This window comes from Panicum hallii, chromosome 5 (assembly GCF_002211085.1).
Source record: "Panicum hallii strain FIL2 chromosome 5, PHallii_v3.1, whole genome shotgun sequence".
NCBI lineage: Eukaryota > Viridiplantae > Streptophyta > Magnoliopsida > Poales > Poaceae > Panicum > Panicum hallii.
Window position 1 is genome coordinate 11,062,605 of NC_038046.1, and position 27,824 is coordinate 11,090,428.

The window sequence follows — 27,824 nt, forward strand, 5'->3', positions numbered from 1 at the left end:
CTATATTATCACACAATTATTAAAATCACAATTATAGTACGATGAGATCATATTTCTTACAGATTCCCTGCACGGCGGCGACAGGGAGCCCGTGCCGTCGTGGTGTAGTGGTTCTTCATCGAGAAGCTCCAACAGACGCTTGTATTCGAGATCCGCCCCTTCCTGCACGCCGCCAACCAGGTTGAGGCTAAGAATCCGTGCTCGCCTACCTGTGTGAGTGCCAGCGCGCTCTCGGCCTTGTCTGAGCGGCAGCCGCGAGCAATGCCGCCGCGGCGCGTGCGGGGGCCGCGAGCTCCGCCACCGCGCGGGCGCCACATGCTCCGCCGCCACCGCGCATGCCGGAGCCGCGAGGAACACCGCCTCGGCATCCCCTCGCTCCCCCGGGCTCAATGGCATGCCGGGACGACTGCGCCGGCCTCAGCAGGGGCTCCTGCCATGGCTGGCTGGGGCCGGCTGCGAGCTCCGCCACCGCGAGGGCGCGGGAGAGAGAGATCGGTGAGGGAGTGATATGGGAAGAAGATAAGACTATTGCAAGAGAATTATTGTAAATATTTATCTCCATGTCGGTGTCGGAAGCTCACGTGGTGTGGTGTGTTTAGAATCTCGGATGAACCATTTAATACAGTTTAAGGATCTAAATAGATGATTTGAGAATTCAGAGATGTAGGTAAAACTGTAGGATAACTTTGGAGATCTAGAGTGCAATTTACTTTATTATTTTCTTCCTGAAATGATGGCAAGCTGCATTATTCGAACATGGATCATCAACAGTATCACGACCGAGCGCCGTTGCCATCGCGGGATTCATGACTACACAGTTGAAGCGCTGCACAGCTGCTACCAGCGTAGGAGTATGCTGCTAGCTGGTACTGGTACGGTCCTCTGCACAATAGCACAAAGTTAACCGAGCACGGCGATTGGCAGCTCGTAACTATTCCATTCCAGGTGACTATACGCAAGGCTCCAACGGTACATGTACGCCGATTCACCTAAGTCCTAACGGTACAATTCGTAGTATGAGTACGGCTACGCCGGCAGCTCGGCACCGACTTTCCAGTCCTCACCGCCACCCTCGCCGAAAGCCATCGAGTTTATTTTTCCCCATCAAGAAATCCACCCAAAATGACGACTCGCTGCCTAACTGTCGGCCAGGTGGCCCCCGCGCCCTCCCGGCCAGTCCATCCACCCCGCCGCTGCCCGGCTGTCCGCTCCATTCCTGGCCCCCGCGCACATGTCATCATCCATCCCTAACCGCCTGCCAAGCCCGCCCCGCCAGAGCACTTTCCCCACGCTAACCACACCCAAAACACGATCAGAATCAAGCGACGGATCGCCCGCCTGACGCCCTGACCCGATTGGCCGATTCTAACCTCGCGTCGGGTCCCCGATTCGTCTAATCCCTTCCGGTTCCACCACCACCGCCTTTCCTTCTTCCCCGTCGCCGTCGCGCTCGCCTTTGATCCCCCCCCCCCCCTCTCCCGTTTGGCCGTTCCTACCCGCATCGCCACCTTCCCCCAGCTTTCCCCGGCTTTTGGAAATGTCGCGCGCAGCCGCGCTGGTGCGCTCGTGGTGACGACCCCGATCGCACGTTGGCGCGAGCGGGCGGCACAGTTCCGTTCCGCCTCGCGCACCGAGATTATTCCCCCATTTTTTTTAATCGCATTACATGACAGTGGCGCCCGGTTGGCTTCGCCTGGCTGTGGCTCCCCTCACCCCACCCTCCTCCCTCTCTCTCCTCCTGTCGTGCCGCGGTCGCGTCGCCCTCCTCCACCACCACCACCCCATCAGCCCACCCGCCTCCGCGTCGCTGCTGCTGCTGCCACCGTCGCGCGCCTCCACGCCCCCACTCGCCCGCGAGCGCGCGCGCGCGCTCCCATCCCGGGGCGGATCGCGCCGCCGCAGGGGCGATCGGCGATCGGATAGCGCCCGAGGGGAGGAGATCGCCCGTCGGCGCCGCCGCTGCCGCCGCCGACCGTGCCGCGACTCCTCCCGTCCGGTCCCGTTGCAGCGCTTTAAACCGGGGTCCGTCCCTCGAGGCAGGGCGGGGCGGCTCGATCGCCGCAGATGAGACATGGTGCGTGCCTGTCTCTGTTTGTTTGTCTTTTTGCTGCGACGCTGATGTGTCCGGGCGCGAGCTTGTCTGCTTCCGTTGGCGTCTGTTTTTGGCTTTGGGGGGGGGGGGGGACTATCGTGTGGTTTTGCAACTCGAGTTTGGGGGAAAGTGAAGTGAAATTGGACTTGGACTTTTGCACAATTTTGGAGGGTTCGATTCATTGAAGCGATGGATTGATTGGATTTCTCTGGTACATTTGTTGGATGAACTGAATTCTAGCTTCCTCGTGCAGAGCCAAAGTGTAGCCACAAGTATTTTATTTTTGCAGGCTGTTCGGATCATGTCAGAGTAGCTTGCTATGATAACACACTGGTTTAGAAAAACTACTTGTGTTTAATTCAGTACTCTTGGTATAGGAGTCGAGTGAAGTGAAGTCTGTTCACTCCGGGGAATCAGCTGAACTGTATAAGGACCAGTTTTGCTATGATAGTTTCAGGGCAGAATGCACATTGCTGGAATAACTATACATTACATGTGATCAGACCTGGACTATTCTAAGTACAAAGACCTGAAGGATAGTTGGTATACATGTCGTCCTCTGCGAAACCCGCTGACCTTTTTGCAATTTGCTGCAGTGCAAGTTTCAACATTTATATATGCATGTATGCTAGTCTGTTGATCTGCCTTGAATCCAACTTCACATGTTGAATGTGTCGCTTGTCACATTTTGCAGGCTTCGATGTTAAACATTGTTAAAGGCTCTCATGTATGGGTGGAAGATAAAGATTTAGCCTGGGTTGATGGTGAGGTATTCGGAATTGATGGTCAAAATGCCCATGTTCGCACACCCAAGGGGAAAACGGTATGTGTTGTCATGCTGATGAAGTCTGCCATGTTCCTGTTCTGTTTGCTTTTGGGTTCTTCGTGATTTCAGAGTTCAGTTTCTTGTTCGGAGTGCATTTACAACTTCCTTTACTGTGTGTGCCATCGCTTGTCATTCTTCTAGTGTTCATTCAAGTATAGACTGATGCTGGCATCTAACCGCAGATTATATTGCAAGACTGTTCTAATACATAGTGTGCCCTATGTTGGAAAAAAAAACTAGTGCCTTATGCATAGCCAGGAAAACTTTTAAAACATTGATGAATAATCTGACCGTTGCATATTGTGATGATATACTCCTCACTAACGCATGAGTTTGAGTTTTTTCTCCCTTAAGTGTACCTTCTATCTTTGTTTTTGATAATAATACCTTCTATCTTGCGATTCCTGCTTCCAGCCATATATGTAAGGTCTGCAGAAACATTGAGTTATATAACCACATAACCAGTTTATAACCTATCTGGATTAGATGGATGAGAAACCATGATTTAAAATCTGCAGTATGTGCAATCTCGCGTGCATGCAAATCATGAGCATGGGGAGTCGTACCCTCACGCCGCCACCATCAAATTGGATGGAGTAGGGTTTTTTTTTTGTCTCATGAAACTGGTTATGCTTCTGCTTGTGTAACCAGGTCACTGCACTGCTTTACTCGAAGGTTTTTTTTTTGTGTCTCATGAAACTGGTTACGCTTTTGCTTGTGTAACCAGGTCACTGCAAAGATATCAGATATTCACCCTAAAGACACAGAAGCACCACCTGATGGAGTGGATGACATGACAAGGTTATCATACTTGCATGAGCCTGGAGTTCTGGATAACCTGGCTGTCAGATATGCAAAAAATATCATTTATGTGAGTAATGATTTGTTAAATTGTGGAAGCACAATTATTATGCGTGTCAACTTTCTCTAATGCTCTTCTCTTGAGTTCCCAGACCTACACTGGCAACATTCTGATTGCAATAAATCCATTCCAAAGGCTGCCTAATCTGGTTGATGCCTGTACTATGGAAAAATACAAAGGTGCAAATCTAGGGGACTTAGATCCTCACGTATTTGCAATAGCTGACGTTTCTTACAGGTGAATGTTTATACTACTACTATCTAATGTTATTCATCAACTGCCTAGTGGAGGTACCCCTATATTGATGGTACCATTTTGCGTTCATTTGAATAAGGAAACAGGCAAATGATAAATGAAGGAAAGAGTAACTCCATTTTGGTCAGTGGTGAAAGTGGTGCTGGTAAGACTGAAACTACAAAATTGTTGATGAGATATCTTGCATTCCTGGGTGGGCGATCTGGAACAGGAGAAAGGACAGTTGAACAGCAGGTTTTAGAAGTAAGTTTGAAAGTTTCGTAAGCCAACATTTCTTGGTGATGAAAGCAAATGTTATATTATAGTCTTGTCAAACTAATCATTCCATTTGTAGCTATTGTTTCCATTACTTACTTATGTTTCGGATCCAGTCTAATCCAGTCCTTGAAGCTTTTGGGAATGCGAAAACCGTTCGGAACAACAACTCAAGGTGATTCCCTTTTCATGGATATCATAATATATATGGAACTCAGAAGATATTTAACATGTCTGGTTGTAGACCTAAAGTACAAAATCTTGGTGGTGACACCAATAAGCTGAAAATACAAAACCCTCGTGATAGTACATACTGTCTTGCATAACTGAGGGAATGGCCAAATCACAGTATTTGTTGCAGCTTCATCTTGTGAGTGAGTTGGTTAGTGCATGAAACTAGATGATATCAGAGCCAAATATCTTATGTTGGAGACAATTTTAAGGAAATCAATTTTCTGCCTCCCTGAGACATGCGAGTCCTTGCTGTCAGCCTGGCTTTGTGATCTAGGCATGTCAGGGAGGGTTAAAGTATACTGCCTACCTTTTCTCAGCAGCTAATTCATTGGTTTATAAGTATCAAATTAACCAAAGGTATGACCTTACCTGTGGTCACGTTTTGTTAAGGCATGGAGCACTATAAATGAAAATTATGACAAGGTGGCAATATTTCAATATTAGACCTCAATTTGAAAGCTTTGTAGCAGCTGTTTAGTTTGGAGGTACATAATATCTAACTCAGAACAGTTGCAGCAAGTCGGCAATTAACAGAAAAGGCTTATGTTGAGCGGTTTTGGCAGATTAAACAAAAGAAAAAGCCTGCTGGTAGATTAGGAAATCTTGTAGCAGCTCTAGTGAAAACCAAAATTTAAATTTATGTGGCATGCAAAACCTTTTTCTGGTCACTGAAGTCACTAGCCAAACAAGCTTGTTGATAGAAAATAGTAGTAATTTTAAGAAAAACTACAACCATTACAAACTCTCTGTGACTTGTGAGAGGTCAAAACATTTGTAGGATTTTTTATTTTTTATTTGTAGGTCACTATTATATAGAAGGATAATTATATAAACTATATCATTTATCCTCTCATACTTGCACATACTATGGTACTGACTCACTTGTTAAACCTTTTCTTTCCATGTGGCGAAGTCGATTTGGTAAATTTGTTGAAATCCAGTTTGACAAGAGCGGAAAGATATCTGGTGCTGCCATTAGGACTTACTTGCTCGAGAGATCCCGAGTCTGCCAAATTAATAGCCCAGAGAGAAACTACCATTGCTTTTACTTCCTGTGCGCAGCACCATCTGAGGTATTTATTTTTCCCAATCTTGATGTAACTATTTATTTCAGATCTTCTAACCAAGCTGTTACTTGTGCCATTCTCTATGCAAAATTTGTGGTTGCAGGATCTTAAGAAGTATAAGCTTGGGGACCCATCTTCATTTCACTATCTCAACCAATCAGCTTGCATTAACGTTGATGGGATCAATGATGCTGAGGAATATCTTGCAACAAGAAATGCAATGGATACTGTTGGCATCACTGAGCAAGAACAGGTTTATAATTCCTCCTCTTTAAGTTCAGTAACAAATTGTTTGTCCAATGTGGATAAAGGAGATACAGTAAGTAATTTCTTTTTCTCAAATGGCATGACTATCTACAGGAAGCAATATTCCGCGTTGTTGCTGCTGTGCTTCATCTTGGAAACATAAATTTTGCAAAAGGGAGAGAGGTCGATTCATCTGTAATAAAGGATGACAAATCTAGATTCCATCTTAATACAGCAGGAGAGCTCTTGATGTATGACTGATGTTTTTCCATTCTCTGCTTCTCTTCATAACTTTAATGTTATATATTACATGTCCATAATCCACGTTACACTTGGAATGGTCATTACAGGTGTGATTGCGAGAAGTTGGAGAACGCCTTGATAAATAGGGAAATCAATACACCAGAAGGAGTGATTACCACTACTGTTGGTCCGAATTCTGCTACTATTAGCCGGGATGGTTTAGCAAAGCAGATATACTCTCGATTATTTGACTGGTAATAGACCTGGCAATGTATTCCTTACTAATTATGTAATTGTTTTCTAATTACATAGACTTATATTATTGCAGGCTTGTAAACAGAATAAATGCATCAATAGGACAAGACCCAGACTCGAACAAACTGATTGGGGTACTTGATATATATGGCTTTGAAAGTTTTAAAACTAACAGGTAGGCAATTAGTTCAAGAAAGAACATTAAATTTGTTACTGTAAAAGACCTTTCTGAGGGGTGCTTACTCTCCTACTTGTTTGTGACTGTTATAACAGTTTTGAACAACTATGCATCAATTTTACCAATGAAAAACTCCAGCAACATTTTAATCAGGTATTGTGGAACTCATATTTTCAGTGGAAGTTTTCTTTTTCTTGCTTGCATGAGCCAATTAATGCTGGGTGCTTGTTTCGGTAGAATGTCTTCAAAATGGAACAAGAGGAATACACAAGGGAGCAGATTAATTGGAGTTACATAGAGTTTGTTGACAATCAAGATGTACTTGACTTGATTGAAAAGGTATGAGTTGGTTACTATATAAGATGCAGTGCCTTGTGGTTACTAAGGTATTGGTCTATTAAGCTTAGTCTATCGCAGCCTAGCTGTATAAAGGTATGAGTTGGTTACTATATAAGATGCAGTGCCTTGTGGTTACTAAGGTATTGGTCTATTAAGCTTAGTCTATCGTAGCCTAGCTGTTATTGCATAGTTTAGCTACAATGCCCTATACACATGATGACAGTAATCAACACACTTGTGTTCTTGACTTCTTGTTGTTCATTCATCTATCTCCACCTATTATCCTTTTATATTCTCATGTTCTTCTATCATTTTTCTATGTCCAGAAACCAGGTGGCATTATTGCACTTCTTGATGAAGCCTGGTGAGTTTACATGTTTCATATTTTCCTCTGACAAACCTATTGCTGTGCTTATGTATGCATGATGGAGAGAACTAAAATTATTTTGATACTTCCAGTAGGATTTTTTGAGTTTGGTGCATTTCCAAATCCTACTTTCCATATTTTATTGAATTGAACACCCAGTTTCCGATTCCAAATTAAGTGTTCACACATTAATCAAGGATGCACATTCTTGCACTAATTTTGCGAATACATGTGTCTAACAAGAGTTACCCTCTTCTGTGCTCACATATATTCATGAGCATGTTTCTTGCACTAATTTCGTGAATAGTATCTAACAACAGTTACCCTCTTCTGTGCTGATATATATTCACCAGCATGTTTCCAAAGTCCACACATGAGACATTATCTCAAAAGCTGTATGAAAAGTTCAAGAACCACAAAAGGTTTACCAAACCAAAGCTTTCTCGGACTGCTTTTACAATTCAACATTATGCTGGAGATGTAAGTATTTCGCACTATTAAAGCTCGTCTTTTCATTTGGTTTTTATGTTTTTGCCTGAGTACAATCATTTTCCTTTTTTTTATTTCCCCAGGTAACATACCAATCTGATCAATTCCTGGACAAGAACAAAGACTATGTGGTATCAGAGCATCAAGAATTACTTAACGCTTCTAAGTGCTCTTTTGTATCAGGGTTATTTCCACCAGCAACAGAAGAGAACACAAAATCATCAAAATCCTCAATCGCAACTCGCTTTAAGGTAACATTTCTACAATATTTTCCCAATTAAGAATGGAGATCTGACGATATTTACTTTGCTGTATTCTTATGAAAGCTTTGGTGTACATGCCATTGTTGCTGTATTGATTTCTGAATGCAATTTGCAGATGCAACTTCACGAGCTCATGGAGACTTTGAGCTCAACAGAGCCACATTACATCAGATGTATAAAGCCAAATAGTGTTCTTAAGCCTGCTATTTTTGAGAACACTAATGTTCTGCAGCAGCTTCGATGCTCGGTAAGGAAACTATCGCATTCATTTTTGCCAAATTTCTAGATGCTCATTTTATGGTGCGCTTCGCTGATGATTTTCCATCCTAATAGGGTGTTCTTGAAGCCATTAGAATCAGCTGTGCTGGTTATCCGACAAGGAAACTATTCCATGATTTTCTACATCGCTTTCGTGTTCTTGCTCCTGAAATTCTGAAAGAGAAGTGAGTATGATTGTTCTACAATGAAATGCCCTTTTTTTCTCCAATTTTATCATGTAATTATGACCATGTTCTTTTCTGGTAGAAATGATGAAAAAGTCGCCTGTCAAAAGATTTTGGACAAAATAGGACTACAAGGTTATCAGGTGAAGCCACTTTACTGACCAAACTCCTCAGCATGTACCAAATATTGACATGTTTCTCCTCTTCACAACTTTCATGCACACAAAAAAAGAAAGGGCATAAGTCTGGGAGGTTATTCCCTATTGAGAGAGGGTGCAACATACATAATTATATACTCCCTCCGTCCTGAAATACAAAGCATTTTGGTTTGTCCTAAGTCAAACTGTTCTAAGTTTGACCAAGTTTATAGAAAGGAGTAATAATATTTTGAAGGTCAAATGAAAATAATTAGATCCATTATGAAATATATTTTCGTAATTTACTTATTTGATGTGTTTGATGTTAATATTCTTCTCTATAGATTTGGTCAAACTTAGACTACTTTGACTTAGGACAAACCAAAATGCCTTATATTTTAGGACAGAGGGAGTATGTTTTGTAACAGGGCAAGTTTGCCCTGAGCTGAAATGGGTGTAAACATTTTACATTAAGAATAGACGGGCAACTTATGAGGTGGAATGACCTATAATTGGAAAATGGATGGCCTTTGTTTTGGTTTCAGTTAGGAGAACAAGTGGGCAGGTCATGTGAGCCCAAATAGGTTTGTGATTTGGGTTTCAATTGCGTTCTAGAGTATGTTATGTTCTAAGCTGGCAAGTTCGATTGCTTCGAGTCAAAGACATTTTGTTGTTCTTGTATGTAGACAACATGAATTTTCCCCCCTCGAATACAGACAACATGAATTACCAAAAAGATTCAAAGAATAAGGCATTGAGTTCACTGGAATGGGTACCGATTCACCACAAAGAACTCATGAGGTTTTAAGTATAGAATTGGTTCTTGGTGAGGTTAATTGTGGTTGGAGTGAGTGGTTTCAATAATGGCCACTGCCAGGCATTTGATGACCATTGTTTGACTTTTTTGTTTAGGCTTCTTTCTGTATACATTTGAGTCCCCAAAAAAATTTATCTTGTGTAGCTATTCTATCTAGTATCATATAAAATTGTATGCTTTAGAAGTTTATATACTCATTGCTGTCATACTGTAAAATATGTTCTGAGCAACAGATAGGAAGAACTAAGGTATTCCTGAGGGCTGGTCAAATGGCTGATCTGGATGCTAGAAGAACAGAGATGCGAAATTATGCAGCAAGAGGTGTTCAGAGTCAATACCGTACTCACGTTGCTCGTGAGCAGTTCCTAGTACTACGAGACGCATCTATTTGTTTGCAGTCTTTTGTTAGAGGTAAAACCTCTCAGTATGGGCTTTGAAATAAAATGCATGCTCATAGAGGCACAGTGGAGCCTTGTACATATACTAAGATCATTTTTTTTAATTACAGCAAGATTGGCTTGTAAGCAACATGAATTCCTGAGGCAGCAAGCAGCAGCATTGAGAATTCAGAAAACCACCCGCTGGTATTTTGCCTGGAAAACTTATTGCCAACTGCGCTTGTCAGCCGTTACATTGCAGGCAGGGGTAAGGGCCATGGCAGCTCGCAATGAGTTCAACTTCAGAAAGAGAAATAAAGCTTCAGTCCGTATCCAGGTAGTTTAGCATTTCTTATAGCAATTTGCTGCTGTTTTACTTATACAGCAGATGGACATTTATCTCCTGTCATTAATATATGTTCTCATACTTTTTTTTCTTCTATTTGGACCATCACTGTGACACTTCCTGCTGCAGTCCCAATGGCGTTGCCACAGAGATTACTCAAATTATATGAAGTTGAAGAGAGCGGCATTAACATATCAGTGTGCTTGGCGAAGAAGGGTTGCTAAGAAGGAGCTGAGGAAGCTCAGAATGGTACTTGAGCACCTGTTATGGTATTTATTCTGTAAGACTTATTCTAAGCTTGTTCTGGTTTGCATGTTTTCTAGGCTGCAAGAGATACACAAGCTCTAAAGGTGGCAAAAGAGAAACTTGAGGAACGTGTGGAAGACCTAACAAGCCGCCTAGGCCTGGAGAAGAAACTAAGGGTCAATACTTGGTCTTTGATCCCATTGGAATTGTTGAAAAATATTAAATACTTGGGCTACACAAGCCTATTCTTTTAAACCTAGAAGTACACCAAGCATCCTATACTGACACATTGTGGAACTGCACCTTTTATGCTTATAGACATAGCATATATGGATCATACTCATGTATATTCAATTTACAGGATGATCTGGAGAAGTCCAAAGCAGAAGAAGTTGCCAAACTGAAGACTGCTCTTCGTGAGATGGAGCAGCGAGTAGAAGAAGTCAAAGCGATGCAGGAACAAGAATCAGCTAAAAAGGCTGTTGAAGAAGCTCTAGCTCAAGAAAGAGAAAAGATCAGTTTGTTGACTACTGAAATTGAGGGCCTCAAGGTATGTTCTTCACCCATGATATTACTGTTTTTTTGCAACTGATCTACAAGCAGGAGTCAAATGAGGACTGGTCTTGTTCTGTTTTATCAAATGGATACTCTTAGTTTAATATACTCAGTATTATATATTATCATAAGAGTTCCTTTAGAATTTAATTAAGTTGTAGCATAAACTTAGCACATTAGGCACTGTTCAGAATGTTGTGCGTGCTATTATTACAGGAGCTGCTAGTAGCTGAACGAGAGGAGAATGATATAAGAAAGAAAGCACATGCTAATGCTCTGGAGACGAATGAAGAGTTAAATAAGAAAGTCAGTGATGCAGATGAAAAGATCAAGCAATTTAGTGATACTGTACAGAGGTTTGTTGCTTAATTTCCTTAACCTCATGACATTGTTTCTCGACTCTTGTACAGAGCTGGTCCAAATGCATTTAGTATTCACATTCTCTCAGTGTTGGAGTGGAACTATTATAGCAGTGGCAGCAGCCAAACATATCCACGATTCTAGTGGACTCCAATATTAGTTAGCTGCCGTGATCTGAACTTAAAAATGTCGTTTATTGGAAAATATATCTTCTTACCTATCTTGAAGGGATGGTCCCTTGTCATTTTGTCTAAGGGAACTTTTTTCCAGAAAAACAGGTGATTGGAGTTTCATACATATTTCTATGGTCAAAGCTTGCATACAGTGGTAGAAGTGCATAAATTTTCCTGTTCGCATATTGTTTCACATGGCAATCTTTTTTTTTCTCAAATACGCATGAGATCTGTGTATCAAATGAAATAAGTACACATCCAATCCACCTCACAACAAATTAGAACATGCACGCCAATGAATAACGACCCAACCAACACAGCATCTACACCTAGACATCCATCAAGACCAATTTCATGTGACAATTATAGTCAGATTTTATTTGCATGATGCACAATTTATTCATTTGGGGCCAAGAACTGAACCAATCTGATCGTTGCAGATCTAGAATTTTCTTTGCAGGGTACTTCGTAATATATGTTGTGATTTTGAATCCATGGGTGTCTTGTTAATTAATTTAAATAACTGGGAGCCTTTGTTGCCATTCCTAGATTCACTCCTGTAGGTTCCAATTGTTTTGGAAATTGCCGCAGTTTCTTATTTTGTTAGGTGGTAATAGTTCTGCATTTTCTAGGCATTACATTACTCTGATAATGCAAAATTTCCTTTATCGGCGCAGACTAGAAGGGACTATAAGAGAAGGAGAGGCCCTTTTGCTAACCGAAAGACAACAAAATGAAGCAGCTAGTGCTACACTTGCTGAATCTCAAGCAAGAAATGAAGCATTGGTAAGCAAGCTTGAAGATGCTGTGAAACAAAATGATCTCCTCCGTGAAACTTCTCAAAGGTTTGTGCTTATTCCAGAAAATAATGTGGTCAACTCGGCGAATTGTAGCATCATCAGTAATCCCTAATTTGCATATTTTATAAGGTCATAGCTATTTTTTAGAAATAAATATTGGCCCAAAAGCACATTGATAGTGATTGGTAGTTGTACAGATTTAATCTTCTTTTCATCCTTCTACATCTGTGTTCAATTTCCAATAGCTTGCTCCTCATTGTGGAATGCAGATTTGAAGAAGCCATGAAAAATCTGGAATCTTCACTAATATTTGAGAAGCAACAACATGAGGCAAGTTTGCTAGAACTAGCTGAAGCACGAGAAAAAATTGAAGAGCTTCAAAGAGAAGTTGGGGACACTGATGAAAAATCCACCCTGCTTCAGACTACTATACAAAGGTATTTTTTTTCCTTTCCTTTGCAATAGTTCTAACCTCTTGCATTCATGCATTAAGTTTTTCTAGCATTTTTTTTATTTGATGTTTTCTTCGCAACTATATATTTAATAAATTCATAAAACTCCATTAAAATTTCCTTTTACCTTCTGAGGGGATGCATCAAGAGAGAGCCTGGTGTAAGAAATGTATACAGTTAATAGAAAAGATGTTTATGAGACAATAAACTAAAAAGATACAATGTATGAATCTATTTGCACAGAGAAAGGGAAAAGATTAACTTCTCACTTTTTGGGAGACTAACAGTTGTCCCTTTTTTTTCATGGATGGACATAGCCTTGAAGAAAGATCAAGGGAGAAGGATGCTCTATTGACATTAGAAAGACAAGAAAGTGAAGCAACTAAGAAATCCCTTAGTGATTCTGAGGATAGAAACCAGAATTTACTCATGAAAATTGAAGTTGCTGAAAAAGAAACTGCCCACTTCCAAGAAACTATCCAAAGGTCTGTTACTTAAGGTTTAGCTTGCCCTATGCTTGAGAGCATTTCATTTCTGATTTCCAAATTTCACTTGCTAATCCTGCAGTCTCGTGATCTTTTTTTTTCCTCGAACGGGCAGGAGAGCTGCCTGTCATTAGTTAGTGAACCATTCTATTAGCTCACTACTCTCTTAGCTTATCATTTGTTCCCCATTGTTTTAGATATGAACAAAATATGGCAGCACTGGAAACTTCGTTAAGATCTGAAAAGCAGCAAACTGATGTAATCATGAAACAACTAGCCGACTCTCAGGGGGAAATAGGAGAGCTGCAAAGGAAGCTTGAAGATGCTGATGGAAGAAATAGGCTTCTTCAAGATTCTTTACAGAGGTTGCATTCTTACCTTAGACTGATATCGAATGTGGTCTCTCAGTTGCCTACTTATTCGTCTGTCAAAATGCACACATCATGTTAGTGAACTCACATGGATAAGCACTATTGTCCTGTAACTATATAGGTTATTTCTTTTACAAGATTAACATGTTGCTGAATAGCTTCAAAAAAAATCAAGCAATAAGTAAAGAAGTTAAAAAATATTACAAGAATAGCTAAAAGGGAGAAGATATCAGACACGGTTAAACTGTCCATGTTGCATGCTCAATCAGACTATCACATGAACCATAGAATATGACAACCTTAGCAGCTAGTTGTCAGGAAAAAAAACTCAAGTAGGAGCCCTAACATTAATATGTAGAAGGTGAGAATCAAGCCCTGGTTGGGACAACCACCCTCACTAGCAAGTATGTCTCAGGGAGATTCTCTGCAAATAGTTGTTAGAACTCATTGATCATCATGCTTAGCTACTAACAGAGATTTTCTATTAACGTAGATATGTAAGAAATGTGAAGCTGTTGTTATCCATTATATAGGTATTATTAGCGTTTAGATTGGATATTTTTCGAGGCTACGATACCAACTCTGTTCAAACTTCAAAGCATATTAGAGCTTTTTAAATGGTATGGATAAGTGAAATTTTCGCTCTCTTTCATGTGGATAAAAGGTCATGCGGTTTTATTGCCTCTAAGTTGATCCTAGTCGCCATCTGGGAACCAGTTCCTGTTCTGATTGTAGTTTGTCTCTATTCTATTCTAGCTTGCCATATGTTCGGTTTTGCATTATTTCGCTCAAGGCTTTCCCGCTTCCATTGCTGTTCCAGTAGAAGTTTTGTTTACGTCATCTTGTATATGTGTTAGCATCAACATTCCACTAAAATTATTCCTAAATTCTCTCCAAACCAACCAGTACTGCTTGCTGGATTTACCATCCTTTCCTGTTGTCAATTCCCTGTGGAATAAAGCTTGAAGCATTAGTGAAATTCTCTTTCAAAGCAACTAAAATAACAAAATCCAAAAAAACACTTACCAGCACTGACAGAGAAACTTGAGTTGATCATGTAAGTAGAAGGCACTGCAGAAAAAAAAAAAGAGAAAGAAAGAAAGAAAAGAAGAAAAGAAAAGAAAAGCCCTATACCAATCTAGGATGAACTAGGTGGCCTTTATACTAAAAGGATTCCCACTAATTGCTGTTAATAGACCAACTATCTACTGGCATCTTGTTCTTTTGGTTGAGGAACTGCACTATCATGACAAATTGACAATCCTTGTTGCTAACTGCAAAGCAATAAAAATGAAGTGGCAATAAAAGAACCAGCTGAGGTTCAGAAGAAAAATAATGTATGGCAAGGAGAATCGCAGATCCTGATAAGAAAAGTAGAAAACAAAGTTGTGTGGGTAATTGGTTTACCAGCTACTGTAAGCTTGTCAGGGTTACACTACTCATTTGTTTAGAATAACTTTTAGCTTGCAATAGAGGTGAATCAAGTTTCCCTTTTCTTTTCTTTTCTTCTTTTTGGTAGAGTTCCCAGTGTCATTTTATTAGTAGTCATTTTTTTGTGAGGCCTTTAAATAGTCATGTTCTATTCTTTCTCGATACAACTTAGACTCGAAGAAGATGCTACTGCAAGAGAGGCTTTAATGGTTACTGAAAGGCAAGAAAGCGAAGTGACAAAAAAGACACTAACAGAAGCTCTGGATCAAATTGAGGAATTAGTCAAAGAAGTTGAGTGCGCTAACCACAGTGTGCATCAGTTTCAAGATAGTATACAGAGGTACTGCATCATAGCAGGCGTTTATGGTACCTAATTGTGTTTCTTGATTTTTACCATGTTTATCCATGAACGTAGACTGGAACAGAGCGCAGTTGCAAGAGAGGCAACTTTACTAACAGAACGTCAGGAAAAAGATGCAATATCAAAAGAGTTAGCAGAGGCACAAGGAAGGATCAAAGGTTTATTGAAGGAAATTAAATCTGCTAATAGAAAAACTGATCAACTTCAAGATACTATAGAAAGGTTTGTTGTTTTTGTTACCAGAAAATCACTTACATGCCCTGTGTTTGCATCCATCTGCAAACATCCTGCTGCATGGGAATTCCTTACAGCTAAACATTGCTCATGTACTGTCATAATCTTTCTCACTTTGAACTGCGTAATTAGTGTTGTCAGTGGCCATCCAGAATTTGGAGTAGATGCTGTTGCAGCTATCAGCCCATTTCCTCCATAGATTCATAGAATAGTTGTTGGAGTGGAAGAAAAATATGTGACTAGGAAGATGATGACTTCGTTGTGGATAGTGGATGTTTGTACCATGACTCAGGGCTGGCCAGCTGGTTGACATTAAGTGAAGTAGTAAATTAAGGAAGCCATGTTCATGAAGCTATGAAGTGGGGCGAAGAGAACCTATTAACCTAGTATCGTGCTATTTCTTTTAACTTGTGCTAATAAAGATTCTGTCAAACCCAACAGTTATGTGTTGACGCAGGTGATGTTATGTAATTGCTAGCTTGTTGAATGGGTATACTTGGAAAATTACTTGGCAATTTGATGACACCTGGTTTGATTGTCTATTTGGTCATCAATTTTATGGATCATAGCTGTTGTAATATGATCCTGAACGTAGGTTAGAAGAGGGCGCAACAACAACAGATGCTCTTTACTTAGCAGAAAAGCAAGAGCATGATCATACGAAGAAATCACTTTCTGAGGCTCAAGGGATAAACAAGGAATTACTAACGAAAATTGAGGAAGCTGAGAAAAATATACATCAGCTTCTGGAGAATGTGGAAAGGTCCGTTTTGTTGTGCCAACTCTATTTGGTAGTTTGCAATAACTAGCAGCAAAACTGAATTGCTGTGCACTGCATAGTAAAGATCCACTGTTTATCCTTTTTCACCTTTTGAGCTAATGCTGATTTCCTTAATTTTATTCAATTAATATTAGACTTGAAAAAGATACAGCTGCAAGAGAGTCTATACTGCTTACAACAAAGCAAAGTTATGATGAGACCGCAAAATTGCTACTTGAAGCTCAAGAGAAAAACCGAGAGTTAATGCACAAAGTAGAGGACTCAGATAGCAAAATTGTTCTGCTTGAAGATTCAGTAAAAAGGTTTAATCTCTTCTCTTTCAAGTATTGCGAGATTCAAAGCAACTTTCCACTAAGTATAATACTTCTCTTCTTTGTACATAGACTTGAAGAAAGTACCGCAGATAAAGATTCTTTATTGGCTATTGAAAGACACGAAAACTGTGAAACCAAGAAAGAATTAACTGGTTCTCAGAAAAAGATTGAGGAATTGCTAACTGAAGTGCAAGATGCTCGTGTAAATATTGCAGAACTTGAGGAATCCGTTAGGAGGTCTGTAAGTTCTCCTTATAGGGATGCGTCATCCTTCTATTCTGACTTCAGTGCACTAACCTTATTTTTACTTCAATTGGATAACACGACGATGTGTTCCAATTCATATGCATAGACTTGAAGGCAATTTGGGAGTAACTGAAGCTTTATTGCTAACTGAAAAGGAACAGAATGCTTCCACCTTAAAATTACTTTCAGAAGCACAATTGAGAATTGAAGATTTAATAAAGAAACTTGAAGGTGCAGATAGAAAATCTGATAGCCTTCAGGATACAATAACAAGGTCAGATTGCTTTCTTTTCTTTCCTTGTTTTCTTGCGCTGTCTCAAGGATTTTTCCACTTCGTTCACATGTCAGTAAGATAATGGAGCAGGAAATCCCCAAATGATCTCCAAAAGAGTGGAAAACTGGAAAAAGAAAAACCATCGATTTTCTCTTTTTCTAATGTCAATGGTCTGGAGTGTTTACTACATGCATTGTTTTTTTTTTGGGATTCGAAGATTCTTTTGTAGTGATAAAACTTCAACATCAATCTTCGTCAAGTTATGACTTAGTAGTGATTTTTTTTCCTTTCCCATTGACAGACTTGAACAAGATGGCACTGCCAAAGAGGCCTTATTGCTTACAGAAAAGCAGGCACATGAGGCAACAAAGAAGACTCTCAGTGAAGCTCAGGAAAGGAATGAAGAATTGCTGAAGAAAATTCATGATAATGATAAAAATATTCTTCAGCTTCAGTTTACTATACAGAGGTCCATTATTGTTCCTTGGTTTACTTGTTGCTACATATGAACTTACACTAGATCGTATGTAGTAATTATTAGCAGGATAAATTCGATCCCTCAAATGCTTTGATGTATCAACTCTTATTTTCTTTTACAAACACAGGCTCGAGGAAACTACAGTTGCAAATGAGAATTTGCTGTTGAGAGAGAGGGAACAGAATGATGCAACAACAAAAGCGCACATTGAAAGTCAAGAAAAATATGAAGAATTACTAAAGAAATTTGTTGATGTTGACAGGAAAATCGACCTTCTTCAAGGTACCATAGAAAGGTATGTCATCTGCCTTTTCTTATTGGGCCTAACTCGGGGCTTGTATGATTTGGCTGTGCATATAGTCTGCTGTCTTGTTATGAGATTTTAATGCTTCATATCATTCCTTCAATTCAGGTTTGGAGAAAATACAACAACAAAGGATGCTCTGTTGCTATCAGAGAGACATGAAAAGGATGCAATTAAAAAGGCACTTACTGAGGCCGACGAGAAAAATGAAGAGTTACTGATGAAAGTTGAAGATGCTAATGAAAAAATTGAACACCTTCAAACTATGATTAATAAGTGTGTACCTTCACTGGTGCTTAGTCATGACTTTATCCATATTGTACATGTACCAATCCATGCATTGCATGCATACTCGTTCATGGGCAAAAGCAGATGCTGTAGCAATACAATAAATAAATTTGTACCTTGGCTAATTATCTACAATGTTTATCCATATTCCACACCTCCTACATGCATTACTTGTTCACATGCCCATCATTTGCTATATCAAACTTTATGAAATTATAATATTGTTCCTGAATAAAACAGGCTTGAAGATAATATAGCTGCAAAAGATGTTTCTTTGGAAGCTGCAACAAAGGAAAATGACACAATCAGGAAATCTCTTGCCGAAGCTCAAGAGCGAAATGATGAATTACTCAAGAAAATAAGTGACAGTGAATACAGGATCCACTTACTTCAAGACACAGTACAAAAGTTAGTATCACCATTCTCTATGTATCTTTCTGGAATTGCCATATGCTGATATTATTGTTTTGAAATCTAATTACTTTCTTCTCTGAAACAAGGCTTCAAGTAGATGCAATATCAAGATTGTCTTCTTTTGTAATGGAAAAACAAGAAAGTGATGCTGCAAAGAGAGCTGTTACTGAAGCTCATGAAAGAAATGAAGATTTACTGAAGAGAAATGAGGACCTCCTCAAGAGGAATGATGCTTTGATTAAGAAAATTGAAGAGTCTAGTAAAATTGTCACTCAACTTCAGGAAGCTCTACAAAGGTATGCACTTCCATACTTCATGTTCCATAATCTCAAATAGATATATCAGGTACTTCTTTATAATATCATTACGAACTTGGACCAAATAATTCTTACTTATCCTTACATAAACAGACTTGAAGGAAAAGCAGCCAACTTAGAGGCTGAGAACCAAGTTCTTCGTCAACAAGCAACTGCAACTCCGCCATCTACTGCTAAATCTCCAGCTTCGCGCTCAAAGATCACAAGGATCCATGTAAATGTCTCTTTGAAGAACCTTCTTTCAGTATACTTTCCCAGTCATTCAACACTCAAAACTGTAACTACTGCTGTTTTTACAGAGAAGTCCAGAGAATGGACATATTTTGAATGGTGACATAAGGCAAACTGAAATGAAGCCCTCAGCTAGCACATCAGAAGCAATAACCTCATCAGTGAGTTTAACCATGTATACAGCTTCATGATTCATCTGAAGAATATCTCTAGAATTGAGCTTTTAAATTATGCATTTTAAAATATGGTTATAGGGCAATGTTCCTGACTTGGGTGACCAAAAAGAATTCGAACATGGAGAAAAACTGCAAAGAATACCAAAACAGAAATATCAGGTATGCTACATGCTGTTCGTTGAATTGAACTCTTAATTTTACTGTTGTAATGATAGTTTTGTTATTTTTTGGAAGTCTTCCCATCATCAGCAGCCCCAGGACGATCAGCAGTGGTTACTCACTTGTATTTCACAATATCTTGGATTTTCTGGGAGCAAACCTGTTGCAGCTCTTCTTATATATCAATGTCTTCTCCACTGGAAATCATTTGAAGCAATGAAGACAGGTGTCTTTGACAGCATTTTGCATGCTATAAACACGGCCACAGAGGTTCCTGCCACTTAGCTTGATTGTTTTAAAAATTTCATCGTGATGCTTTTTAAGAACCATTGCTGCCGATGAAGCACTACCTCTACTTGGTGAAAAGAGAACTAGAGAATTCAAATCTTTTAGTAATCTGAACATAGAACCACATCTATTCAACATGAATATAAAGGTAGGCAATATTAGAGCCTACATGCGCACTCTGGAAGCCTAGAAATTTGGATAAAAATGAAAAGGGAAAAGCAGTTACATGCCTACTTTGGCAATTATTTTTTCATTTATTTTTATATTTCATACAAGACTACATCATGCTATTGTACTAGAATTTGGCTAATTGCCCTATTATTTTCTTCCCCTCAAAAGGCTCAAAATGATATGAGAACATTGGCATATTGGTTGTCCAACTTGTCAACGTTAACAGTTCTCCTTCAACGGTCATTCAAAACTACGAGGACAGCGATCTCGACTCCACAAAGGAGAAGATTTTCGTCAGATAGGATCTTTCATGGAAATCAAACTTCAAATGCTGGGCTTGCTTACCTCAGTGGACAGTCAGTTGTTGGATCTGCTGGATTGCCTCAAGTTGAAGCAAAATATCCAGCTTTGCTATTCAAACAGCAGCTCGTGGATCTAATTGAAAAGGTTTATGGTATGATAAGTGACAGTGTGAAGAAGGAGCTAAACCCTTTGCTTGAATTGTGTATACAGGTACTGCTACCTTAAAAATGAACATTAGTTCGAAATTTTGTCCCCAATTGAAAGATGTCTAAACATAAAACTTGTCAGGATCCACGAACTTCTCACTCAAGTCTCGCAAAAGGCCATCTTAATGGCATGGGTCAGCAGAACCAACTCACACACTGGTTGGGCATTGTGAAAATCCTGACTAGCTACTTGGATGTACTGAAGGCAAATCATGTGAGTGCTAAACTATTATTGACATGTGGCATCCATTAGCCGAATATCCGGAATGCATGTCTTACTCTATCGAACTTGTAGGTTCCATCAGTTTTGGTGCACAAACTTTTCACTCAAATATTCTCACTGATTGATGTTCAACTATTTAACCGGTAAAGATTTTGTCCTTATTATGTGTGATGTTATCTTGTCTTGATCTGTGTAACGTTTCTCTAAGATCTTTTCTTTGAAACTAGATTACTTTTGCGGCGTGAGTGCTGTTCGTTTAGTAACGGGGAATATGTCAGAGCTGGACTAGCTGAACTAAAACATTGGTCCGACAATGCTACTAGAGAGGTTAATCACTTTCCTGTTTTGAGATGGGTTTCCCAAATGCCATTGGCTTATATGTTCTATATTTCACACAGTTTGCAGGTTCAGCATGGGAGGCCTTGAGGCATATCAGACAAGCTGTTGATTTCCTGGTGCGACAACACTATCTTTAATGCCTAATAATTTTCAGATAACGAGTTTCTAATCATAAATCTGTTGATCCTTGCTACTCTTTTATCAGGTGATTTCTCTTAAGCCAATGAGGACATTAAGAGAGATACGCACTGATGTGTGCCCTGTAAGTATTTTGCTTGACCGAGTTTCTTCTGCTGCTTATCTTTCCTCTCACGGTTGTACTCATATTTTTTATGATATCTTTAGGCCCTCAGCATACAACAGCTAGAGCGAATAGTTAGTATGTACTGGGATGATGTGAATGGTACCAACACTATTTCAGCAGAGGTATGTTGGTCAGCTTCCCTAATGTAGTTTATGGTCTTGGGACATTTGGTTTGTATTCCTTTCCAAATGACATATCAGTTGACAAATCCAACCTATCTATCTGTAGTTTACATCAAGCTTGAAATCTGCGGTACGTGAGGAATCGAATATGGCCACAAGTTTTTCTATACTCCTAGATGATGATTCGAGGTTTGTTATATGTGAAAAATGTTAGCCATATTATTTTTATAAACTATTACTACTTATATCTCATGGTGTTGCTTGTTCATTCCCAATGCAGTATTCCTTTTTCACTTGATGATATTACAAAGACACTGCCAGTCATTGAGATGGCTGATGACGACTTGCTGCCTTTTGTCCATGAAAACCCAAGCTTTGCGTTTTTATTGCAAAGAGGGGAGTAGTCATTTTTTTTCTCACCATGGAGATTTCGCCCACCTGTGGATAAATCAGGATTCCTGTCTAGGATGTACAGTATGTGTGATTCTTTTTATACCAGATAGCAAGGCATTGAAGATTAGCTGCTAGGTGAGCTTATAGGCTTCTGGTTTTCATTGATTTATTCGTTGATTGTATATTTGTATTCAGATTTTTCTTGCTGTTTTTTTTCTTGGTAGTCATTTTTGGGCTTGTATACTAGGGGCTAGGGCAGAAGGCCCTGCCCAGTGAGCATAGATGCAAGGGGTTTTCTGTAAGTAGGAAAGCTGTACATGTGTTGTAAATGATAAAAGAAATAGAAATCCCATTGTCCAGCTGGCGTGTAGTGATGGCTTTGTGGTTGGTGTGTCGGTACCCTTTTTTATCATGTATTTTTAGTTGTTTTCTTTGTTGTATTGTACATCAGTTCTAGTGTACATAACTTGCACGCTGAAGACTTGCCCTGTGGTGACAGTCTGAATGTGTAATGTGTTACAAGGATGTCATGCTTACTTTCCTGTCCTCTCTGATGAACACCATGTAACAATTATCGGTTGTTTCTGCTCTGATCCGAGTTTTATGTGGTCTTGTCGAGATAAACACTCCAGTCGAGTGACCATGGCTGGCCTTGTGAAGGCACGATTGTTATGCCATTTTGCCTGGATGAAGTGAAACATCTTTGCCCTGCAGATGAGATGAACGGTATCCTGGCCGTTGTTAGGAGTTGAATTAACTACACACCAGGGGTTGAGTGTGCATGCGTGTACCTCAGGCAGCGACGCGGGCCCCGGAGGACGGCCGGCGCGCAGCGCACGGACATTCTGACGAAGCAGCTTCGGGCGCCAGTACGACGTACGCGCGCCGTTGCGCTGCGATCGACCGGCTCCTTGCGGGCTACAGCGCTGCGTCACAGTGACTTTCTTCTGCTACTTAACGCAGGTGACCTTCGGTCAGTGCTGCTCCTTGTTTGGTGGAGCCGAGGCGGTGTGCGGAGCACGAACGGCCTCCATGCGCGCGGTCCGCGGTGCATCAGCCTCTCGGGCCGTACGAACACCCAAGTCACGTTCGTCTTCTCTCTTTCTTTCACCCAAGTCACGCTGAACAAAATTGCAACACAAACGAGTAGAGTAAGGCAGCATGCATATTTGTTCAGCGTGATTTGAAGATCAAAATCTTTACGTGTTACTTAAAAACGGATGCGGTTTTCTTGGGCGATTTGACTAGCAAAGCAACATTGTATTTGATAAATGCTAATATGGATGAGTGCGTACATATGTTGGTAAAATGTTCATAGGGGAATATATGGGTGAAATGTTTATAGGGATAAGTGTACGTATGTTTGTGAATATCTAAGTTGTATTATGTATTAAAAAATGCTAATAAAAATCTTTTATGCAAGTTCTATTCAGAAAAATGTAGTGGCTCTGGTACTGGACGCAGTTATAATGCAGCGAGGATAAAGAGTAGATAATGACCGAGACATTCCGGACGCTGGAGACATCCGTACTTCACTTTTTTTTCACGTCCCATAGTGGCCTTCTTGTTTACTGACTAGCGTGTATACACTTCGCTTTTATAAGCGTATAGTGTTTGCCTACTACGTGTAATAATGCGAACTAATTCAGCCTCTACGTGGGATTGCCAGACATTCTACTACAGGCCAACAGGGCCCGGCGGCCAAGCCTGGCGTGGGGCCTCATCTGTTTAATCTCCATCACCGGTGTGCCCCTGCGTGCAGCCATTGAAAACAACAGAATAGGCACACCGCTGGACTCCTGCCTTGGGCAGGGATTCCAGTAGTACAGTTTGAGATGTTCCTATCTACAGAAGGCATGCTCGCGGAGGGGCTAATCAACAGATGCAGGGCTGTCGCTGCTGGAGAAATGGTAAACTCATCCATTTCCTCTTGCGCAAATCAACCAAATCATCCAAGCAGTAGGTGCACACACAAAAATTCAGGATATATATGGGACGAAATGATCACTTTTGTGATGAGCCAGAACCACTCGAATCTGTTGTGTTCCTTGGTCCGATGACAGATACCCATGAACAGACCAAACCATGCAGAGCAACTATTGCATCAAGAACTGACCTTCAGAAGGTTTTAATTTTTGTTCCATCATCTTCAATTGCAACTCTTGCACTCTAAAGTGATGCGGGCATGAATGAACTAATTATAGGGATGGCTCGTGTAATCATTCTCACTTGTCACTGTCTGATGCATACAGATTATGGTTACTTGGACTTGGTTGATTTCTTCTTTTTCGGATGTGGTTCTTCATTACTTGCAAGATACGATTCAGCTCTGACATTCTCTTGGGCCTTGTTCTTTCTGAATTCCTTTGCCTTTTCCTGCAAATAGAGAATAAATTCAGGATGATAAGTAATCGTACTAATTGAAAATTTCCCAATACTACTGAAAAATTTAACAATAACGGTCAATGGTGTACATGCACAATACAACAGCAGCAATGTACCTTTAATGACTTGGCTATATCAGCTATCTCACTATTGTCATTGGCAGTCTTGACAGATTCAGATGGACCTGCAGTTTTCTCCTGCAACAAATTATAAGGTATGTTTTAATCATCAATGCAAGAGGAACATCAAAAAGATAGCTAAACAGGGAAAATATTCTAACCTTTGGAGGAACAAATGCAGCCTCTCTCTTTCTTTTGTTTTCTTCAGCTTTCCCTGATTGCTTCTCCAGCTTCTCTTGCCATTTCTTTGCTGATTTCTTTTTCTCACTCATGAAATACTCACCAGTTTCAAGTTGAGCATCGATCTACAAATCAAGAGGAATAAAGGAGTCAAGAGCACAATGTCTGAAATGAGAATATATAAAAAAAATGAAGCACCTTCAACTAGAACTGCTAAACCCACAAAATACAGCAGAGAAAGGAAGTTGCACTCCAAATCCAAGTAGCATACTAGGAATAGCACTAACTTATAAAGAAAATGGCATGATAGAATTTAATGTGTGCATGGACAGCTGAAATAAGCACAAGTTCTAGGACAGGGCACCTTACCACTAATCATCACTACCCCACTGGTCATGAAGGCTGAATATGAAGAGGTACAGACTTAAGTAACAATAAGACACAATAGAAAGTCACTTGCTTACCTTGCTAGGCTGTTGAGGTGGTGGAAAGGGTGTGTATGGTTTCTTCTCCTTAGTTTGAGGCTTCTTCTGCTTGACATTCTTCCTAAAAAATAAAATGGTGACAAGGAATCAGATACATACAGTATATTTGATATTGAACCTCTAACAGAAATATGATGTTACTTACTTCTTGAACTTCGGGAGAAACCTATCCCAGTTTTCAGTGGCTAGAGCAGGATTTTTGGCTAGTTCGCGTTTGATTAGGAGTTCCTATATAGTTTAATAGTAATCAATAAGCAACAAAAAACCCTTTTCTTGCTAACATCCCTACATAAAAATAACATCTCAAAGGGAGAAACCAGTCACCTTGATGTGGTACACTGGATGCTTTACATTCTTCATGCAATCCTCTACAATCCTTCTAACTTGTTTCAGTCCCCTTCCTGTATAGGAACCCATGGCTGCAACCGTGTTTCCCTTTCATTGGGAAAGGCAACAGCAGTAACAAATAACATTTACAAATTGTGTCAAAGGGAGGAAATTCAAAGTGTAGACATAAGGTAAGAAAATATGAAAAACCTGCACTAAGATGTAGCAGCCAGTCAAAATCTCAATGGCCTGTATATCACGAAACAATGTGTAAGCAACAAAAAGAATTATGATTATTCTGATTTTGACATTAGATGAGGCACCCGCAGGAATAAGAACAGTTTTTACCTTAAGCGTAGATAAATTAGGGCCTAAAAGGCGTTCTCTCCTTTTAACAAATCGTTCCTGTAGATAACATTATAAATGTACTGGAATTAAGTTCAATAGAACCAACAAATTGTGAGCGAGCACACTAAATCTCTAATTATATTTAGCGTATTATCATAAGGTCGCTCCAGTTGCAAAGATTGTTACAAGTAACAGCACAATAATTTAAAATAATAAAATAACGCCACCGAAAGAAACCTTATGAAACAGGCTACTAAATCAGTATCTGTAGGCCAGATTTGAGAAATTTTTTTAAGGCAACAGAGTAAGTATCATGCAGATGACTATATTACAGAAAGGCTTGCCCGTTTGTGATTATATGAACATAACAGAAAATTCACAATTGGGTAGAAAGCATGAACCTAGCAAACATGAGAAATTAGTATTATAAAATGAGAGAACAAACAAACACTGTTTTTATACAAGACATTACCAACTATGTAGTGTCATCACAAAATGAATGAAACAAAAAAATACACACCAAATGTCAACAACACCTTCGAAAATAACAAATGGCAAGTGAGGAATCAAGTAATCTGGCAACAACATTGACCATGTTATGACAGTTCAAAAGGTTATTTAGTATTCTCGTCAGATAAGTCTGTCATTTAACTGTATATAAGATTGGTCTTTACATTGTTCTTCCAGGGGGTATATATTTCATAGCACACAGAGAACTAGAGAAGCACCTCATGACACTGAGTTAATTAAGGATAATATCTAGGGAGATACAGACTTAAAGTTGAATGATGAAAAGGAGGCTTACCTTATTTCTTACAAGGCCACCAATCTTTATAATGTCACAGTTCATCTCATCATCGAGAATTTTGATTGCCTGCAAAACCAGCAAGAGAAATACTAGATAAGTTCCATACAGCTATCTCAACCAAATGAAATTCTAAAAAATCAGCCAATCAGCCTGCAGGAGTAGATCATGCAACATGTAAATGGCAATCAAAAAGAGATAGCAAACTAAACTAAAACCTGCTCAGATAAGCAAGTAGCTCAATATAATTTCAAAAAGTTGAACAACAAGCTCTGCACATGATGCACAGATTCTGACACCTGAATGCACAAGGAGTCATACCTGAGGAGCAGGGACGCTCCTGGACAATAGTTTTATCAGTTCTCTGGCCTTGACAATAATGTAGGGGTCCCTGGTCTTCCTGGTGGTCGAAACAGTCATGGATCCCTCCACCTACACACACAGCATGAGCCAAAAGAGGTCTCAAATCAATAGAATACCACATCGATCACGCCACCCAATAGCAATTAAGAAAAGGCTAATCAGGTACCAAATTAAGCTCGCACGAGATCCCGTGCTCCTTCAATGCGCCCTTCACGATCGGCCACGACTCCTGCAGGTACTTCTCTGCACCCAAACAAGCAGCATCTCACCAATTCCCCTCCAACTAACTCAAAATGCGCCCCACTCAGAACGAATTCGCATTACATTCCGAAGGAATCGCAGGAGGGAGGACGAGATTAGGATGGAGCGCTCGCCTCGGTACTGGGGGAAGAGGGTGGAGAAGGAGCTGACTTCGAGCATGCCGCTCTCGTTCCAGGATGGGTCGAACTTCTCGATCTTCCAGTGGTCGATGCTGGGGTCCTCGTCCCACGGCTTGGGCTTGTCGTGCTTCCCCTTCCGCCGCCAGGTCTTCCCCTCCGGCGCCTCCGCGCCCTCCTCCGCCGCCACCGCCGCGGCGTTCGCTTCGTCCTCCAACTCCATGGCTGAACTGAAGAGGGGGTAGAGTTTCGTGGGGCCTCGAGGAACGGGAACAGGAGGATGCGGCGTGGTCGGTCGCCGTGCAGATTAGGGTTGGTAGCTTGGGTTGCCGCCGGCGGGGACGAAGAGAATGGGGATGGATGCAGGAAGAGGGTTTGGGGGTTTTGGGTGCGCGTTATATTTTGGGCTTTTGGGCTTTGGGCTTTGGCGGTGCTATTACGATGAGATATCTCCAAGAAGGCCTTGCTGTACGATTGACGGGCCGGGCCCTACGCAGATTGGGAGCCAAATTTGCACCAATCCTATACATCTTTCGGAAGATTTT

The 27,824-nt window shown here is 40.4% G+C and overlaps 2 protein-coding genes across 12 annotated transcripts; one reads left to right on the forward strand and one right to left on the reverse strand.

Moving 5' to 3' along the window:
• The first annotated feature begins 1,247 nt into the window (after window positions 1-1,247).
• LOC112893777 (myosin-17-like) lies at window positions 1,248-22,426 on the forward strand. 11 transcript variants are annotated; one of them, XM_025961259.1, is made up of 53 exons: window positions 1,262-2,074; window positions 2,787-2,915; window positions 3,646-3,789; window positions 3,872-4,017; window positions 4,122-4,278; window positions 4,407-4,465; window positions 5,438-5,597; window positions 5,695-5,844; window positions 5,952-6,088; window positions 6,188-6,334; window positions 6,409-6,510; window positions 6,609-6,666; window positions 6,751-6,852; window positions 7,179-7,216; window positions 7,573-7,699; window positions 7,792-7,959; window positions 8,087-8,218; window positions 8,305-8,414; window positions 8,497-8,557; window positions 9,602-9,779; window positions 9,877-10,082; window positions 10,221-10,340; window positions 10,415-10,513; window positions 10,699-10,887; window positions 11,109-11,248; window positions 12,103-12,270; window positions 12,495-12,662; window positions 12,995-13,162; window positions 13,360-13,527; window positions 15,137-15,304; window positions 15,380-15,547; window positions 16,155-16,322; window positions 16,475-16,642; window positions 16,724-16,891; window positions 17,007-17,174; window positions 17,476-17,643; window positions 17,780-17,947; window positions 18,065-18,232; window positions 18,485-18,652; window positions 18,745-18,954; window positions 19,069-19,189; window positions 19,275-19,367; window positions 19,461-19,541; window positions 19,617-19,811; window positions 20,169-20,513; window positions 20,592-20,723; window positions 20,805-20,875; window positions 20,960-21,059; window positions 21,131-21,187; window positions 21,277-21,333; window positions 21,417-21,497; window positions 21,604-21,686; window positions 21,778-22,426. In XM_025961259.1, the coding sequence occupies exons 1-53, from the start codon at window positions 2,072-2,074 to the stop codon at window positions 21,899-21,901; spliced, it is 7,164 nt and encodes a 2,387-aa protein (XP_025817044.1). In that variant the 5' UTR covers window positions 1,262-2,071; the 3' UTR covers window positions 21,902-22,426. The 11 variants fall into 11 exon arrangements, with proteins under 11 accessions (XP_025817054.1, XP_025817046.1, XP_025817044.1 ...); XM_025961260.1 differs by lacking the exon at window positions 1,262-2,074 and adding an exon at window positions 2,213-2,303; XM_025961261.1 differs by lacking the exon at window positions 17,007-17,174 and having other exon boundaries at window positions 1,261-2,074.
• A 1,451-nt stretch (window positions 22,427-23,877) lies between these two features.
• On the reverse strand, window positions 23,878-27,650 carry LOC112895924 (KRR1 small subunit processome component). The gene is made up of 12 exons (XM_025963927.1): window positions 27,277-27,650; window positions 27,069-27,145; window positions 26,861-26,971; window positions 26,540-26,608; window positions 25,735-25,791; window positions 25,597-25,635; window positions 25,384-25,494; window positions 25,205-25,287; window positions 25,039-25,120; window positions 24,556-24,699; window positions 24,392-24,472; window positions 23,878-24,266 (listed from the first exon to the last, which is right to left on the reverse strand). The coding sequence occupies exons 1-12, from the start codon at window positions 27,500-27,502 to the stop codon at window positions 24,150-24,152; spliced, it is 1,197 nt and encodes a 398-aa protein (XP_025819712.1). The 5' UTR covers window positions 27,503-27,650; the 3' UTR covers window positions 23,878-24,149.
• Window positions 27,651-27,824: the final 174 nt, after the last annotated feature.

Coding starts and splice junctions, on each gene's coding strand:
- LOC112893777 (XM_025961259.1), top strand. Junction 3,790..3,871: donor ATGCAAAAAATATCATTTAT/GTGAGTAATGAT, acceptor TTGAGTTCCCAG/ACCTACACTGGCAACATTCT. Junction 8,415..8,496: donor CCTGAAATTCTGAAAGAGAA/GTGAGTATGATT, acceptor CTTTTCTGGTAG/AAATGATGAAAAAGTCGCCT.
- LOC112895924 (XM_025963927.1), bottom strand. CDS start 27,502: ATGGAGTTGGAGGACGAAGCGAACGCCGCGGCGGTGGCGGCGGAGGAG. Junction 25,636..25,734: donor CTAATTTATCTACGCTTAAG/GTAAAAACTGTT, acceptor CGTGATATACAG/GCCATTGAGATTTTGACTGG. Junction 24,700..25,038: donor CACCTCAACAGCCTAGCAAG/GTAAGCAAGTGA, acceptor CTTGATTTGTAG/ATCGATGCTCAACTTGAAAC.